Consider the following 17832-nt stretch of genomic DNA (forward strand, 5'->3'; position numbering starts at 1 on the left):
GGCTTCCTGGGTCTTAGCCCAGACCCCAGATACAAGCACTTACTGGCGAGCTTGACCACTGCAGGCTGGCTGGCCACTACTCCGAGGGGCCCGTGGGCCAGGCAGGAGTAGCTGCCCTCAATGACATCTGAGGCTCCAGAGGCTCCCTCCTCACTGCCATTGGGTGCTAGCGGCTGGGACAGCCAGAGGGAGCCACTGGGTAGCAGGCGCAGGTGGTTGTGCTCCAGCAGGGCATCTCCGTCTTTGCTCCATGTGACACTGGTGGGGGGTCCGGCAGCAGCGGTCCCCAGACTGCAGTCCAGCACGGCCACCTGTGCTGGGGCCAGAATCACTTGCACTGGCCCCGTTCCACAGCTCAGCTCCACGGTTGTCTCCTGGGGCAACGGCAGCTCCCCTGCGTAGAGGAGAGGGCACCAGGGCCATCAGTGTGTCCTCCCACCTCCACGGCCCCAGCTCCTGAGTCACTCACCTCCGGGCTGGGGCAAATCTTGGGGAGAGGCCTCTGAGAAAGACCCCAGTCTGGATCCTGGCTCTGTCCCTCACTGACTGTGATCTTGGGCAAACCGCCACACTTCCCCACGCCCACCTTCCCCAGCTGCCCGGTGTCCCTACCTACTAAAATACACAGTTCTTAGCAACATTACTCATAACAGGCAATAAGTGGAAATGACCCAAATGCCCGTGACCTGATGAATGGATAAATAAATACGTTACTCAGACATCGAAAGGCATAAAGTGCTGGTACGTGCTGCAACGTGGATGAAGCTTGAAAACTGTATGGTAAGTATAAGAAGCCAGTCACAAAATGTCCCATGTTGTATGATCTCATTTCTATGAAATGTCCAGAATAGGCAAATCACAGAGACAGAAAGTAGATTAATGGCTGCCAGGGACTGGGGAGGGGGAAGAGGAGTGATGGTTCAGGGACGTGAGGTCTCTTTGTGGGATGATGCAAATCTTCTAGAATTGGATAGTGGCGAGGTTGCACAACCTTGCGAATATCCTAAACCACTGACTTGTACTCTTTAAATGGTGAGTTTTGTGGTATGTGAATTGTATCTCAATAAAAAAGGACACAGTAATGGCTTCCTGATGGGGCTGTTGTGAGCGCTGAATGAGAAGTGCGGAAAGGAGCGCAGCCCAGTGCCTGACCTGGCACAGGATCGGCTCAGCGACGTCACTCCCCCCTGGAACCTTACAGATCATCTGGACCGCTTCTGCCCCAGGGGCTGGAGGAGCGAGGCACTCCTCCCTGCAGCTGATTTCCCCAAGGCCACGCAGCGAGCCGGAGCCAGAGCCCAGCCTCCTGCCAAAGCCAGGGATCTTTTCTCTCTGGGGGCCCCAGGGGAGCCTGCAGCTCCAGCCCTGCCCTTGGCACAAAGGGAAGAGTAGGGGAACAGTGGAGGATGGAAATGCCACCCCACGGTCAAAACGAAAACACACAGAGGCCAATATATATATTATATACTGTATATAATATATACTAGATACAATATAGTACATATTACATATATACTACATGTACCATACAATATGCACTATGCATATACAGTTCTATATGTACTACAGAACTATACAATATGTACTATATGTACTATACAATATGTACATATTGTACATATGTACTATATGTACTATACAATATAGTATTTATTAGTATAGTGTGTAGTATACTATACTAAATTATATGGTATATATTATACATAACATATATGATGTAGTATAATATAGTATATATAGTATATACTCTACAATATACTATTATATAATATACTGTATTACATACAATATACACTATATTACATACATCACACCTGTAATATGTGCTGTATTGCATGTGTAATATAAGTATATAATGTATAATATAAATATATATTATAAACATATATGTATATATTTAAATATTTTATTTATTTACGTTTAGAGAGCAGGGAAGGAAGGGAGAGAAACACCGATGTGTGAGAGACACATCAATCGGTTACCTCTCGCACGCCCCCAGCTGGGGACCTGGCCCGCAACCCAGGCATGTGCCCTGACTGGGAAGAGATCAGGCAAACTTACAGTTCGCACGCCAGCGCTCAGTCTGATATGCCACACAAGCCAGGGCACCGATTTTTATTATTTTAACCAACATTTCAGCAGCGCCCAGGAACCATTGTTCCTAAAGAGATGGTTGGTCCTCCTGTTGTGTCTCCCAGAAGGCTGACCTGCTGCCTCCCTGTTCCATAAAAGCTTCTTATCCTTTGTCCTGACTTCTTCCTTCCAGGCAGAATGGCATATCTGAGAGTAAACCAGGGACTGTGGCCCGTGCTCATTATGAGGCAGGTCTGGGCCCACAGAGCCATGTGAGGCAAACTGAGGGAAAGCACAGTGGCGAGGGAATCAGGGACCCTTGGTTCTAGACTCAGCTCTGTCAGTCTAGCTGTGTGGCCTTGGGTCAGTCACTCCTCCTTCTCACCTTAGTTTCCTCAGATGCAGCAGGTGACGCCTGAAGTTCTAAGATTTCAGGATTATTAGTGAACTAGACATACCTATTGCTGAAGAAACGCAGAGCATCATCTAGACATACACAAACTGTAGATAAAACCTTCCACACCCGAACACATGCACCCCAGGCTCTGCCGCACTTGTCAAAACCTGGACACATATGCCCACCCACACTCAGAACCCTGGTCTGTCCCCAGGCTCCCTTCTGACCACCCTCAAAGAAGATCAAGTCTGAGGGCAGAAGTCCTGTCTGGCTAACATAAGGGGCCCATGGCAGCAGCCAGGGCTCTGATGCTGCAGTGGGAAGGGCAGACAGACAGACGAGGCCTGAGCCAGGTGTCTGCCTTTGTTAATCTATGAAAAGGCTCTACTGGCACCCCCAGCTACACGGCTGGGCTCAGCATTACCGGCGGGTGCAGGGAGGAGAAGGCAGCCCTTGCCCTCACTCAGTTTCCATTCTAATCGGAGAAACCAAACTGGCATTCACGTCATGGCAAGCCATCTGTTGTGGTGAAAAGAGCATTTGACCTTGGTACAGAAGATCAAGGTTCCAGTCCTTTCTTCTGCCTACCAGCGGTGTGACCGGCCACTTAACCTCTCCGGCCCTCAGTTTCCCCAGCTGTAAAGTGAAGATGATCGGCTTGGGAGGGTTAGACCAGACGATGGAAGTCAGGGCTGCAGCTCAGAGCCTAGTCAGCAGCGACCAAGGAGTGGGAGCGCATCACTTAAAGGCACCAGAGGGGCTGCATCAGTGCTAATCACAGTTCTTAACATCCAGTCCTCACTCTCTGAGGCCCTAGATTCTAGGATTCAACCCGGCCCAGCGGCTTCCAATTGCCCAGTTCCAGCGGCCGAGCAGTTACTTTGAGTTTCAGGGGAGAAAAGCTCCACATGACAGGAATCCCGGAGCCCTCCGACAGCCTCCCCGCCCCCCAAAGCATGTCCGGGGCTTGGAAAATCCCCTGCTGCGCTGAACAAACAATGTGAACAGTTGGGGCCGAGCAGCTGCTGGGTATGTCAGCAGCCTGGGCTCTGGCAGGCAGGACGGCGGCCAGAGGGGCTGGTGGCTGGCTGGGGAGCCCAGAGGAGGCTCCAGTTCCCATCCTGAATATTCATGGATCAGCAGATGTCTGGCTTCCCCACCTCTGAGGAGCCCAGCAGCACCCAATAAGGCAGAACAGGGACACCAACAGGGAGGTACAGGCAGAGAGAACAGGAGAGGACAGGGCTGAGCCTGGAGCCCAAGCTGGCCTGTGTTGGGAAGCCTGAGATTCCTCACTTTATAGATGGGGAAACTGAGGCCCAGAAGGAGGGTCTCATCTCTCTGCAAGGCAGCTGCTCCTGAACAAGAGGCTTCTCTCTGCCTCTGTGCCCCGCCCAGCTTCTGTGGTCAGGACATTCGTCCTCAGGAGCTCAGCTAGGGCACCAGCCCTCTGTGAAGCTGTCCCTGTCTTCCCTAGTGAAGTCTTTTCTGAGTCTGACATCACACAGCCACTTGGAAATCAACTTCCCTCTTGCCTAGATGGACAGTGGGACTTGGTAGAACAGGCCTTGACCTAGATCAGAGTCCTGGGTCCATCATTCGTTGTATGACCTTGGGTCCACCACTTCCCTCCTTTCAGCCTGCATTTCCGCAGGTTGAAAAATGAAGACTCTCCACATTTCTCATTTTCACCCAAACTCCCCCAGCGGCAGCGAGGAGCGCACTCAGGAGGCTTGCTGACGGCCTGAAGTGGTTTTATTTTAAACCTTTGGGACCATTTGCATTCTGCGCCAATGTTTGTTTGAAATGTTTGTTTTAATACAAACTGGTTCCTGTACCACCAATCTTTCCGTCAAAGGGGTGCTCTGGGGAGTGGGCCTTGTTTGTCCAGTGGCGCTGTGGCCACCCGCTTCCTGCCACCCCCGACCGCTGCATGGCCGACCCCAAGGCCCCTCCCACAAGCATCTCTCGGCTGTCCCTCTCAGGACTGGGGCAGACACAGTGGACACTTGCTGCCTGCCAGCTCTATGCCTCGAGGGGGCCTCCCTCTCCTACAGCCCCCTCAGTCTCCTCGAGGAGATCCTGCCAGAGACATGGAGCTTCTATGCTTGGGAACCCCAAGGCCATCTCTCAATCCCCTTTTCTGACAGACGATTGTACCCATTTACCGGATAAGTTAGATTTTATGAGACCAGTTAGAACCAAGAGAGAAAGGAGCTGTGCTGCTGAGCCCCAGGGTCAGCTCAGGGCTGTTTTGCAGGATCTGTACGAGCCTGGCGTGAGCCAGGGTTCCATTTTTCAGTAAACTCTCAGGACAGAGGTGGGTGGGGGCGCAGGGAATAAAGCCGAGATGCCTCCGTAATTAAGCCAAGATCTTGCCACAAACGTCAATGCCTTGCCACTTCTGAACTTCAGGGCCTGACAGATTTACAACTTGTTTTTGATTTAGGGCAATTCCCTATGACACCATCACCACTGTCTTTTCCAGGAGACACAAGTCAGGTTTTTCCAGAAACCTCCCTCCCCGCCTCCCCACCTTGGCCACCTCCCTAATCACACACCAAGCCTCTTTCACTAACAGCTTGGGGTGGTTGCCTGGGACACAGGGAAGCCAACTTGACAGCAGAGCCACCCTCAGCTGCCTACCTCCTGTTCCGAGAACTTCTGTCCCCACCAGACCAAACCACCTCCAGTTCTCTGGAAGCTTGTTGCCATTCTGTGCGTTGCTCACGCTGCTCCCTCTCCCTACAGCAGCTGTGCATCCAGGATCCGATTTAGACACCTTTCCTTTCCTGCCCTAAAGGACCCTGGGCACCCTGATCCCTGCAGCCATCACCTACACTTTTGATTCGCCTTTCTCCCCAGCTAGGCAACAAGCTCACGATTACGTCCTCCTCAACTTTCTAAATCCCCAGGTACCTAAAACAGTATCTGGCACATAGTAGGTGCTTAGTAAATATTCCTTGAACACATGAGTGCCCATGGGGAACACACTCAGAAAGATACAGCCCAGAGCCCCTTGTCATTTTTGCCAAGCCTCGACTTCCTTATCTGCAAAAATCACAGGAACTCCCTTCAGGGCTGGAGACCATGTGGTGTGCAAGTGCCTGGCACACTCTGAGGCACCTAGTGGACACCTAAGAAAATGCTCCAAGAGCACAGAGACAGAACAGCAGACTCACACTGAAGGACTCTGTACTTCCACATTTCCGGGGCTAGGGAGCTCTGTACCTCACCCCTCTGCTGTGTGGTCTGAATGGTTAAAGTATCTTCCTCCTGTGCCCACTGTTTTCTCTGCATGCTCCGCTCACTTGCCAGAGCTCTGTCCTCCAAACTCCATGACACAGTAATTTCCCCCTTATGGAATCATCCAGAAGGCTGGTCTCTGCACTACTTTGCACCTGAGAGAGCGCTTATTGAACCTTGGCTTCCCTGACCCCAATGACCCCACAGCCCCTCAAATTCAAAGGATGCCTCAGCCTCAGCAGTAAGGCAGCATTAGCTGGCAGCCCCGCTAGACCAGAGACAAGGATTGCATTTCTCTGCATGGCAGGCCCGCAACATCCTCTCTGGTTTTCCTTCCCCTGCAGTTCCCATCGCCCCCCTCTGACCAGGCTGGGGCTGGGGTCCTCTCCAATTAGAGCTGCTCTTATTCTTCTCTCCCCCCACCCCAGGGAGCTGGGAGCCCCCAGGCAGGCCTGGCAATGACATCTGTTCTGCATCTGGAATTCTGTGTCAAATCTGGTTGCTATACCTCAGAAACAGTGGAGGCTGAACAGGAGACAGTGCAGGGAGGGGATGGGTGAAGGAGAGTGGATTCCAGAGCCCAGCCCCACCAGCTGAGGGGGGCCAAGCCCAAAGCTGATAATTTCTCATGTGAGGGGGAAGGGGTGCAGAGAGATCGAACTGGGGTATGTGTGTACCAAACCCCAGGAAAGTTGGGCTGCTCTGCGAGCCAGAAGACTGGTTCCAGCCCCAGCTCCATTCCTATTCATGTAACTTGGGGAAGTCACTCAGTTTTCACATCTGTAAAATGAGTTCATGCTAAAATTATTTCTAAGTTCCTTTTAGTGCTGACATTCGAGACCACTTACCTTGAAAGAGGTACCTGGAGGGTAAAAGAAGGGAATGCTAACTTGTACATCATGTGTGATGGACTGAGCCACGAGAGTACCTGCGGGATCAGGGCAGGTTTAGATGACTTCTGCATTAAGAGTCACTGTCAAGAGAAAGCTGTTTCACCTGGGTCCTGAACTCCAAGAGGGGGTCAGAGAAGGCCACCCCGACACTCCAACAGGCAGGTTGGCCTCTGTGCCTCCAGACTAAGGAAGGGATGGGAGGGTGGCAGTTTCTGGGTGAGAAGGAAGAAACTCCCTTTCATGTTCTTAGAGGCCTCCTATGACTGACTTCTGGCTTCTCCCAAAGACTGGGTGAGCCCTGGCTGGTGTAGCTCAGCGGATTGAGTGCAGGCTGGGAACCAAAGGGTTGCGGACCAGTTCCCTAGTGAGGGCCACGTGAGAGGCAACCACACACTGATGTTTCTCTCCCTCTCTTTCTCCTTCCCTTCCCCTCTCTCTAAAAATAAATAAATAAAAGCTTTTAAAAAATTCTGATCGGGTGAGAGGGAGAACCCCACTTTTTGCATGCCATGAAAACAGCACACTGAGCCTTCCAGCACCAGCCCTGTCCCTAGAAACGTCTCCCCAGTTCCCCATCCCTGACTCAAGCCAAGTGTCAGAGGAGAGTGGGGCAGCCAGCATCCTGACCCCAGCGCCAGCCCTTCCTTCTGCCATGATGGGGTTGTCGAAGTGTCTATTATTTTTTGCTTCCCTTTCCCTCACCCCTACAAACTTAATTTATTTTCATGTCCTACTGATTCTATGCCCTAAATATCTCTAGAATCCAGCTACTCTGGCCACCCCAACCACACTACACTAGTTGCCACCACCCTCTTCTGGATTACTGTGACAGCCTCCCAAGAAGCTGGAGCTTCCTGCCTGAGCCCTGCCCAATCGATTCTCCACACTGGCTGGAGTGAGCTGACACAAAGCTGATCTGAAAACCCACCAAGAGCTGCTAGGGCCTCAGAAACCCTGGAGGGGCTGACAGGGCCCTTCATGAGCAGGGTCCGGCCCAAACCCCCTGCTCCCTTGACACTCCATGGCCCATCCTGTTCTTCCCCACCTGCTCACTCTCACCTTTTGTGCTGAGCTCCAGCCAGGCGGAGCTTCATCCAATGGTCTCAGCTAAGTCACCTCTGAGCACTTGCACATGCTGTTGTCCCTGGAAAACTTCCCCCTTCCTCACTCTCTTTCTACAGGGTGAACCCAGGCTCTGCACTGAGCTCCACCATTCATTGCTTCCTGAAGGCAACCTTCCCTGACCTTTCCAGAGGACCTGTCAATACCCGCCACCCCCACCCCGCCCCATCAGACTGGAAGCTTGACACCAGGGACCAGGTCTGCCTCCTTATTTACTGTAGTCTAGGTACCAAGCGCATTCAAGCCAAAAAAAAAAGAAGTGCTCAATAAATATTTGTTGAATGAATGAATAAGTGAGTGAATGAACAACCTTGGTCCAGATCACTGGCTACTCAGAACTCTGTAGGAGTGTCCCAGGCCTGGCCTGCTGAACTTTGCACAGGTTTGGGACAGAGGCTGGTGGAGTAGTTGCTTTAGCCGCACAGACTGCCGTCAAGGAAGCCCCAGATCTGTCCCTGCCACTGCCTGGTGCACTCCGGAGCAGACAGAGGCCGGGTCTCTGAGTGGAACTGAGCCCCTTGCCAGAGGCCCCACCAGCATTCATAATGCTCCAGTGCTCTTCCCAGCCCTGGCCCCGCTTCATTGGGTGACACCAGGCCCGTGTTCGGAGCTCTTGGAAAAACCAAAGACAGTGGGCACAACTATTCCTTAATCTCCCGAGTTTCAGGGAATGTGCCCTTGCCCTCTTCCGCTAACAACCCTGAGCCCCCTACTCCCCTGCGCCAGCCTTAAGGACCTGCCCCTAAGCCTCCAGCCAGGTGGGCAGTCAGCCTAGAAAGGGGCGTGTCTTTGTAGCGGGAGAAGGGGTCCCAGCGGTTCCCCGCACTTTTCCACCCGCTGTTTAGGTTTCCTGGAGATGGGCCTAAGGCCCGCTAGGCGAATGCTCCTTCCCCCTCCGCCATCCCTGCTCTCTCCCACGTGGCCTGGCTGAATCTCTCTGGAAAGCCGCAGCAGCTGGAGAGAAATCCCCCTCCCCACCCCCACCCCCAAGTCCCTCCCCGACTCGCCCCGGACGTATCCTCAGCTCTCCCTTCGACAGGGAAGGCAAGAACTGGGCTAACAAAGCGGGCAGCCCATCCCCCTCTCTAGCCCTTCTACCTACCTTCCCCTCGGGCCTTCCCCAAACGCTTAAGGGACAGAAAGCGACAGGGCTGGAAGCGCCAGCAGGAGCCCTAGGCATAGGGACTCCGGACTCCGTCACCCCACTCCCAGCCCTTCTTCCAGCGTGGGCAACTCTGGCTCCTACCTCAACCCCGAAATGAGGCAGGAGGAGGGAGTTGGCGGGGGGGGGGGGGGGGGGAGTTGGTGGAGGCCCTTGCTGACCTCGTCCACGCTTCCCAGACCTGCCCCTGGGGAGGGGGGCAGGAGTGACACGCGCCCCATCCCCACAACGACTGTTGGATACTTCCACAAAAGCAACTGGTTTCCTGCCCCTCCAGGCCACGGGTTTGGGGGAGCAACACTCCCTGCACACATACACCAGCCCCAGGGGCCACACCCACTGGGCAAAGTAGAGTGTTTTACTACCCCTGACCCTAGTCAATCAGAAATCCACTCTGTCGCTCCCCCCCACCGGCAAGGGCACTCCCCGAAAGCTAAGGCCAAATATTAGCTCAGCCCCTAAACACAATTACACACGGTCTTGATACAAATGGAGGTACAGACACCCCCCCCCCAAACAACCCTCCTCTTTCACACACACACACTCAACCCCAAGACACGAGCGGGTAAGGTAGAGCCCGCCCCGCGCAAGTCGCCAACACCGCAGCCACAGCCCCGCGATGCCACGCGGAGACCGTGGCACGCACTGCGGACACGTTTGCCCGCAGAAGCCCCCTCCCTACCCTGGGCAGGCGCGCGCGCGCACACACACACACACTCACTCACTCCACTCCGGACTCGGAAAACCAAGGACACACACCCCCTGCGGACAAGTAAGAGCCGCAAACGCCCCCAGTCGCTGCTCGCAGACCCTTAAGCGCAGGCATCCAGGGGACCGGGACGCTGAGCCCACGCCCCACCGACCCAGTACTCGTTCCGGACCCGGGATGCACGCCAGCCCACAGCCCCGCAGCCCCGCGCAGCCCCTGGCGCGGGCGCACCGACACACCGCAGCCGCTCCGGCCGCGGGCACGGTGCCCGCCCTTACCGCGCGCGGCCAGCAGGCAGAAGGTCAGCGCGATTAGCCCGCCGTGGCCAGCGTCCCCCTGCGCCATGGGGCCGGCCCGGGCCGCTGCCGCTGCCGCCGCCGCCCCGCGCCTCGGCTGCCGCCGCCGGGGGAGGGCGCGCCGGGCGTCAGTGGCCCAGGGAGGCGCGGCGCCGCGGGCGGGGGCGCGGCCTCGGGGGCCCGGGCCCGAGCGGGGGCCGGCGCGGGGGCCGGGGCTGCGGCCGCCTCGCCCGCCCCTCCATCGCCATCTTGGGCGAGCAGCCGAGGGCGGGGGCGGGGGGGTGCCTCTAGCCAGTGCGGCCGCCCGGCCGGGGCACCGTGACCCTGCAGCGCGCCGGGCTCTGCCCTGCTGGGGTCTGCGCCGCAGTGCCTGGCCCTCTCTGGGTTGCCTTGGGTCCCTGTTGGGAGTCTGAGTTTGTCTCTTAGTGTCTCTGTCTCTACGGGTCTCTCTGCCTTGGTGTCTGCGTTTCTTTCCCCGTAGCTGCCTCAGGGTACCCCCCCCCCCCCCGCCCCATCTCCGTTCCAGGCTAAAGGGAGCCAGATTCAGGGCCCCGGTCTCTGCCCCGATGGCCCATCTTGCCTTCCGAGCCCAGTCCATTGCAGCCCAGGTCCTGTCCAGAATCCTGATCAGCTTCTCCATTCGCTGCACCAACAGACCCACTGAGGACCCGACAGTCCCTTCTCGCCCCCGTTTCCATGGCCATTCCAAGCTGAGGGCTTCCCTTGGCCTCTTTCCCCTGCTCTTGCAGTAACCAACCCAGGTGGGGCATTTACTCAACACTGAGCCCCTTCAGACTTCTCTGCAACCCTGAAAGGGACAAAGAAAGCTTGACGGCTTCATTTACACGAAGGGAAGCTGAGGCTGGAGGAGGTGAAGACTTGCCCAAGGACCTCAGGCCAGGGAGCAGCAGATGCAGGACCAGAACTCCGGGTTTCTGACTTCAGAAGGTCATTTCCACTCATTCTTCGACTGTGCCTTCTCTGTCCTAGTCAGACTGTTGCCTCAGTGTCCCACAAAAGCCAGGGAGTCAGTCTTCAGGCTATGGTGGGGAGAGGAGTACAGATTAAATGACCTATTCGAGGTACCTTGCAAGACCAAGATGTTGGGTTCTTTATTCCCTGTGTTTCCAGTGTTCCCACGACTTGGAGCTGTTTTGTCTCTGTACCCAGTAGGTGCCTTACCCCTCTCTTGCTAGTTAACCCTTAATGATGACCTGTACTGCGCAGATCTAATGGGACCAGGACTTTATTCATTCATTGCCAGGCCCATCAGCAGCATTTGACTTAGCCAGTCACGCCCACTTGCTTCTCTTGGTGATATCTGGTCACCAAGTCTTTAAGAGACATCGTTGTCCTGAAAATGCCTGCATGTATAGCTCCAGGCTGCACCATCTCCCCTGAACCCCAGGTGTATCCAGCTCCCTGCTCAACATTTTCATTGGCATCTCAAGTTTAACATGTCTGACATTGAGCTCTGATCTTCCTTTTCAAACCTGCTCCTCCCAGTTTCCCCCATCAGTTCCTAGCCGCCCATCCTTCCCGTTGCCCAAGTGGAAAACACTGGAGTCGTTCTTGACTCTTCATTTTCACATCCTTCTGCTCTGTCTCCCCACTGCCACTGGGATCCGAGCACTTCTCACCTGGACTGCTGCAGCAGCCTCCTCACGGTCCCCTTGTTCCTGTCCTTGTCCCCTTCATTCTTTTCTCAGTACAGCATCAGAAGTGATTCTGTTTGAATAAGATTGTGTCACTTCTCAGCTCAAAACCTATCAGGGCCTCCTAGCTCAGAGCAAAAGCCAAAGTCCTTTTCATAATGAGAAGCTCTGATCTGCAGGACTGTTACCTTTCTGATCTCAACTCCTACGCCACCCCCTTTGCTCACCACCTCTGCAGCCACACTGGCCTCGCGGGTGTAACCTGATCATGGCCAGCCCCCTCCCTCCCGCCTCTAGACCTTTGCCCAGCTAGTGCAAGTCTGAAACTCTGTCCCGCCACCCCTCCCGTCCTCACAACTTCCTCCACTCTCCCTATCCCACTTCTTTCTAACATGCTCTACATTTTGCTTATTTTATTTATAGTCTGTCACCCCTCAACCAGAATGAGGGCTTCATGAAGACTGGGATTTTTGCCTGTCAGGTTCACGGCTGAATTCTAAACAGCTGGACCAGTAGTGTAGGTGCCAATAGCCAGGGTAAAAGGTACGAGTCACTACCCATAGGGACAACAGTGTGTAAGTGGCATGGGGCAGCCGAGAGGATGGGAGCAAGAGAAGGAGGGTGTGGTGGGGGGTGTTGAGGGAGAGGGCTTCACAGAGCTGTTGATTGTTGCAGATGTTTGTCCCAGGTCTTTATGGCTTAAGGAGGGTGGAGCCGCAGGGGTTGAAGGGAATAAACGCCCTCTGCAGAGGCCCTGCGGTGTGAGAGCACAGAAGGTACCCGGAAATGGCAGAGCCGATAGCTGACTGCACAGATGCTCATGGTCACCTGTTGTGGGTCAGGCCCGCTCTGGGCCCCGGGACCACCGCGGTGAACATGGTTCTTGCCTGCATGGCACTGGGTCTAGTGAGGGAAACAGACAAGGAGAAAAGCAACTGTAATACCGTATGATACAGGCTGGGATGGGCACGGGGAAGAGAGGCACCCTGGCCAGACTTGGGGGAGGCAGGGAAAGCTTCTGGAGAAAACAAATACCTGAACCCAGTGTAGGCAAAATGTAAGTGTGAACTGGGCAGGAAGGAGGGCAGAGGTGGGAGAGGAAGCCAAACAGGGTTGCTGGGACGCAATGGGCAAGGTCTTGTATGTTGCCTGGAAAGCAGTTGGTGATTTGACTCTCAATTCAATGAATAAATGAAGGAACAAGGTGTCGCCATGTAGTGTTGCTGATTCCACAAGGCACACACAAAAATCCAATTCATTTCTGTCTTCCTATCTCAGCACACAGGTGTGCAGCAGGTGTGAAGCAGGGCAGGTTCAGGCCCACCAAATCCCGTGTAAGGACTAAGAGGCATGGTTCTGGTCCCGCCTCTGTTACCGATCTGCTGTGTGACTTCGGGCAACTTCTTTCCTCTTCCTAGGCCTCAGCTTGGGCAGTGGGGAAGACAAGAGGCCTGGGGTATGTACAATGCACTTTCTAACCAGCAATACCAAAGAGTTCACGCCGTTAAAAATGGATATGGCACTTGCCTTAATTCCTTTCTTTTTAAATCAATCCTTACAAATATTCTGTTATTTCCCCCCTTCAAATAGTACCATGGAGCACCTCCAAAAGTGTGTGGGGTGTTCACGGGTGGAGGGCCGCGGAGGGCCAATGAACACGCTCAGGTGAACATCATTAGCCACTGTCACGGGTTTTCACCGTTAAAGAGCTTAAATTGTGTATGTATTCTTAGCTGTGTGTGTATTGTTTGATTTATGGCCTTGTTGGACCATGAGAAAGATATGACAGGAAGTATAAAGGAGCACCGATGGCTAAACTACAAAAATCTGATGCTGAGGAGAAAACGATCATTTTGTAAATTTGCTTCAAATTGACGGAAAAGAATGTTACGGTCTTCTAATCAAGTCATTAGTCACGAATGTATGAAAAGACTTCTTAATTTTATTACTACTATTTTTTAGAGAGATAGAGGAAGGGGGGAAAGAGGGAGGGAAACATCGGTGTGAGAGAGAAATGTCGATCGATTGCCCCTCCTAAGTTCCCTAAACCTGCAACCCAGGCACACGTGTGCCCTGACCAGGAATCGAACCAATGACCTTGTGGACTGTGGGACGACACCCGACCCACTGAGCCATGCCAGCCAGGGCGAAAGCCAATGTTTAAAAAAATAAAATCTAGTGAGAATTCACTCTAATTTGGCATTTTGTTTACCAGAAAGGCAGACCTATTGTACCTAAATGTTTGTTGTGGAGAAGTATTTACCAAGTAGATATAAAATTTTTTATTTCACATTTCAGAAATAAAACTAAAATTTTTTAAAGGTTTTTTATTGTAGCACAAAATTGAATCATTTCGTGAAAGCAATTTTTGCGTATTTTTGATCCTGTGGTTAAATTTCAATGTATAGTTGGTCCCCAAATTTGATACATAGTTTTGTTTGTTGACAAATCATTTATTTTGCAATTAATTTAAAATCAGCACACATCACTTCTTAAATGGGGAGGAGGGTTTTTTAACTCATCAATTTAATTAAATATATTTAAGTTTCCTTCAATGAACAATGTATTGTTATACGTTTGTTTCTTTGAGACAATTCTGAGACAGAAGTAACATCGTGGGGACAGCTCCGTGCATTGTGGAGAGACTAGGGAAAGGCTGGAGGACTGCCGTTTTCATTGCTTTGACCAGGTGGATGGGATGGGATTAAACATAGAGAACGTGGGGGGAAAGGGAGACAGGGCAGAGGGAAGATAATTTGCTCTTTTAACATGTTGAGGATGAGGTGCGCTCATGGACCAGAAGGGCCTTTTTGATCTGAGAGATGAGAACCAGAGAAATTATTCTGTGAGCTGGTAGGTCTCCTATCAGAACATCGAAGACACTTTGTTATAATACTCTTCATTAAGTTGTCTGGCCCTCCCGTGAGACCGGGAGCTCCAGTGGCAGGGACTGTGCGCATCTGGCTGCCTCCTGTTTTCCTGGCATCTAGGCAGCACGTAGTAAACCCCCCAATGAATGTTTCTGAAAAGGCTTTTCCTCTCTCATATACTGTGCAAAAATGATGGAAGTCTTACATCACTACAGTTCTCAAGAGAGCATATGACTGGGAAAGGGGCTTGGGCCGCAGAAACCGCTGAGAGGCACTGCCCGGTGGCCTCTGGGACCTGTCCAGGCTCTGTGACGCCACATCAGGGATCTACGGACCACTTGTCCTGTGGGACCCACAGCAGGTCTGTGGCACTCGTGTCATCCTAGAACAGATGACGGAGTCCACCACGGTGGGAGCCAAAAAATATGTGCGAGGTCTTTGACACCTCTCCCTTCAGCGAGTGGAGTGCACTTCCCTGCCCTCGAATACAGGCTGGCTTTAGGGACTCATTTCTAAAGGGCAGGATGTAGTGAAGGTGCTATTGAGTGGCCTGTTAGGTTTGTCGTAAAAGAAGACATGGCCCCCACCTGGCTTTCTCTGGAGGACATGTGCCTTTGGAGCCCTGGGCCGCCGTGTATGAAGTCTGGTCACCTGGAAGCCGTCACGCTGGAGACCATGTGAGATCACACGGAGAGGGAAATGCTGCTGTCCTAGCCCAGGAGCCAAGTATGTAAGTGCCACCGTCCTGATGTGCGGCCCAGTTACTGTCTGACTGTGACCACACGGAGATCCTGAGTCCAGTTAACCCCAGCCATGCATAGGACAGGAATAATAACAAGTGGGGGTTGTTTTACACCACTGCTTTTTTTTGGGGGGGGGGATTGTACTAGATAACCAGAACAGGAATCTTTTTGGTTTTGTATGTTTATTGATTTTACAGCAAAAGAGTGTGTGTGTGTGAAAGAGAGAGAGAGAGAGAGAGAGAGAGAGAGAGAGAGAGAGAGAGAGAGAGAGAGAGAGAGCGCGCGAATGAGAGAGAGACATCTATCGGTTGCCTCCCTACGTGCCCTGACTAGGAATCGAACCCCAAACCATTTGGTGTATGGGACGATGCTCCAACCAAATGAGCCACCCAGCCAGGGCAACTGTTAGAGTCTTTCCTGCACTGGGCTCACTGTTAGACCCACTCGCTGCCTCCCCCATTCACCCTCCTTTAAGGAAAATACAAACAATAGGTATGTGTTCATATCTTCGCCCTTCATCTTCGAAACTCTCTCTCACACTGTGCCTCTCAACCTCCCTGAGCCCGTGCGGTGGGTCTCCTCTCTCGCTGGGACGCCTTCCCACCCCTTCACATCATCACTGCAGCCAGTTTGTGGGATTATGGGACATTTTTATTTTCTTCTTTGTGTTTTTCTATGTTTTTTCCAAATTATAGACAGTGAACACATATTATTTTTGTAATCAGAAATAGTAAATGTAACTGGGAGAAAAAAAATACAGCCTTCAGTCTGGGATGGTGAGAAAGTTCTGGAAATAGTGGTGATGGTTGCACAACAGTGTGAGTGCACTTAATGCCACTGAGCTGTACACTTAAAAATGGCTAAAACGACAAATATGTTATGTGTATTTTACCACAATAAGAAGAATGTATATAATCCCTTAAAAGTCAACTCAAATCCCCTCTCCTTCAAGGTGATTGTCCAGTCCTCACCCACCTGTCTGTACCACTCCATAGGCACTGGATTATTTCTGCCTCACACAACTATTCATTTGTGCCGCTTTCCCTGACCATCCTCTTTCCCACGACCAGAGAACATAGCAGCTCACATTTGTGGAGGGTTGCATGTCAGATACTAGGTGCTCTGCAAGCATTTCTCCTATCAAAGCTCACAGCCACTCCACAAAGTATTACCATCTTTATTAGCTCTAGGTCAGAGAAGAGAAAGCTGAAGCACAGAGATGTTAAATAACTTGCCCAAGGTCACACAGTAGGAAGTGATTCAGGACAGCAGGCTCCCTGGGCCCCAGCCCACAGGCCTTCCTTTCTGCTGTCCTGACTGACGCAGCACTCCACACATCTCTGCACTGACCCTCTTGTTTGCGCATCCACCTCCACTTCCAGACTGAGACTCCTGTGAGTGTAGACGCTGCCCTGAGCGTCCTCAGATCCCTGGAGCCCTCGGCACCAGCCAAGCCCACGGCAGCTGCTCAATTCCTGCTGCTGCTAATGGGTAAAGCCGGGATTAGCATTCCACTTCTGCGCTGTGACCTTGGGCAGGCCACACAACCTCTCTGAGCTCTAATTTCTTCCCAGGAAGGGGAGGCGTGGGAAGAATAGTAGTGCTACCTAACTGATGTCCCCTAGCCTATCGTGAAGATCAAATGGAATGTGACGCCGTCGTAAGGAAATATTCTGTAGGTGGCGGGGCACTCGCCGTACAAATGTTAGCAGGTTCAGAGGGAAATGTGTCACCTGCTCAAAGGTTAAACGTGTTATCCCTAACAAGTTAATAACACCTTTATCCAAATAATGTGAATACTGGAAGATCAGCCCTTGGTCAGGCAGGTGGGAAGTATTTGAGGCCAAGGCAGAGCCCAGTCAGCCCCATGGGACGGAGGCTTCTGTACCCACCCTTCTTGCTCAAGTCCCAGAACCTGCTGTTCTCCCAAGTTCTCGGGGCTGAGTCATGTTCCTCTCCCCACCCAGCATCTAGCTTCTCACCAGGGCTTGAGCCTGACAGCTCAGGTCCTGGAGAGCAGACTGCTCCCGCTGGCAGTCTTACATGCCTTGGAGGAAGTGGGGTCAGACCAATGGCAAGAGTGCCAACTTGAACTTCATAAATCACTTCCAAGCCCCCAACCCATGCAAGGCCTGTGCTTGGCACTCTGGCCTCGCTGTACTCTGAAGGAAGTATTAGAATGCCATTTTAGGGTCCAAGTTCAGAGAAGCAAAAGGCTAGCTCAAAATCATAACTGCTGGACTTGAACCCGCCTGTCAGAGTCCAAATTTTCTAGTCTCTCCCATGCTCCCCTTTCCTCTCTGGGCAAGTTCGGGGAGAGTCATATCCAAGACCCACCCCAGTACATGCTTTCTCAGCATGCGCTCAGTCCCTGAAGGAACTCAAATTTCAGGCAAATACCGTATTTCCTTGATTCTAAGATGCATTCTTATTCACAATTTTATATTTCTGATATCAGGGTCTTACAAACAGTAATATCTCGTATTTTAGGGAATTCAGTAGGTAACCTATAGACAGCATTCAAATGTCTCCTTTCCGCTACCAACTAGTTTTGTGACTCTGGGGAAGTCACTTTACCTGCCTGCACCTCAGAGAGTGTAGTCAGCCTGACTTTGGTACCAACTCTGCCACCTGACCGTTGTATGGCTTTGCAGTCTTGTCTGGGC

At 52.5% G+C, this 17832-nt stretch overlaps 1 protein-coding gene across 1 annotated transcript in view; it reads right to left on the reverse strand.

The window, feature by feature from the left end:
- The window catches only part of IGDCC4 (immunoglobulin superfamily DCC subclass member 4), a 37922-nt gene extending 27845 nt beyond the window's left edge, over window positions 1–10077 (reverse strand). The window contains exons 1-2 of the mRNA XM_053929058.1: window positions 9881–10077; window positions 44–394 (exon numbers count right to left, since the gene is read on the reverse strand). Coding sequence (XP_053785033.1) covers window positions 44–394; window positions 9881–9947 — 418 coding nt within the window. The 5' untranslated portion in view covers window positions 9948–10077. The remainder of the gene's footprint in view (window positions 1–43; window positions 395–9880) is intronic.
- Between the last annotated feature and the right edge of the window lie 7755 nt (window positions 10078–17832).

Source organism: Desmodus rotundus, chromosome 7 (assembly GCF_022682495.2).
Source record: "Desmodus rotundus isolate HL8 chromosome 7, HLdesRot8A.1, whole genome shotgun sequence".
In the NCBI taxonomy this organism is placed as follows: Eukaryota; Metazoa; Chordata; class Mammalia; order Chiroptera; family Phyllostomidae; genus Desmodus; species Desmodus rotundus.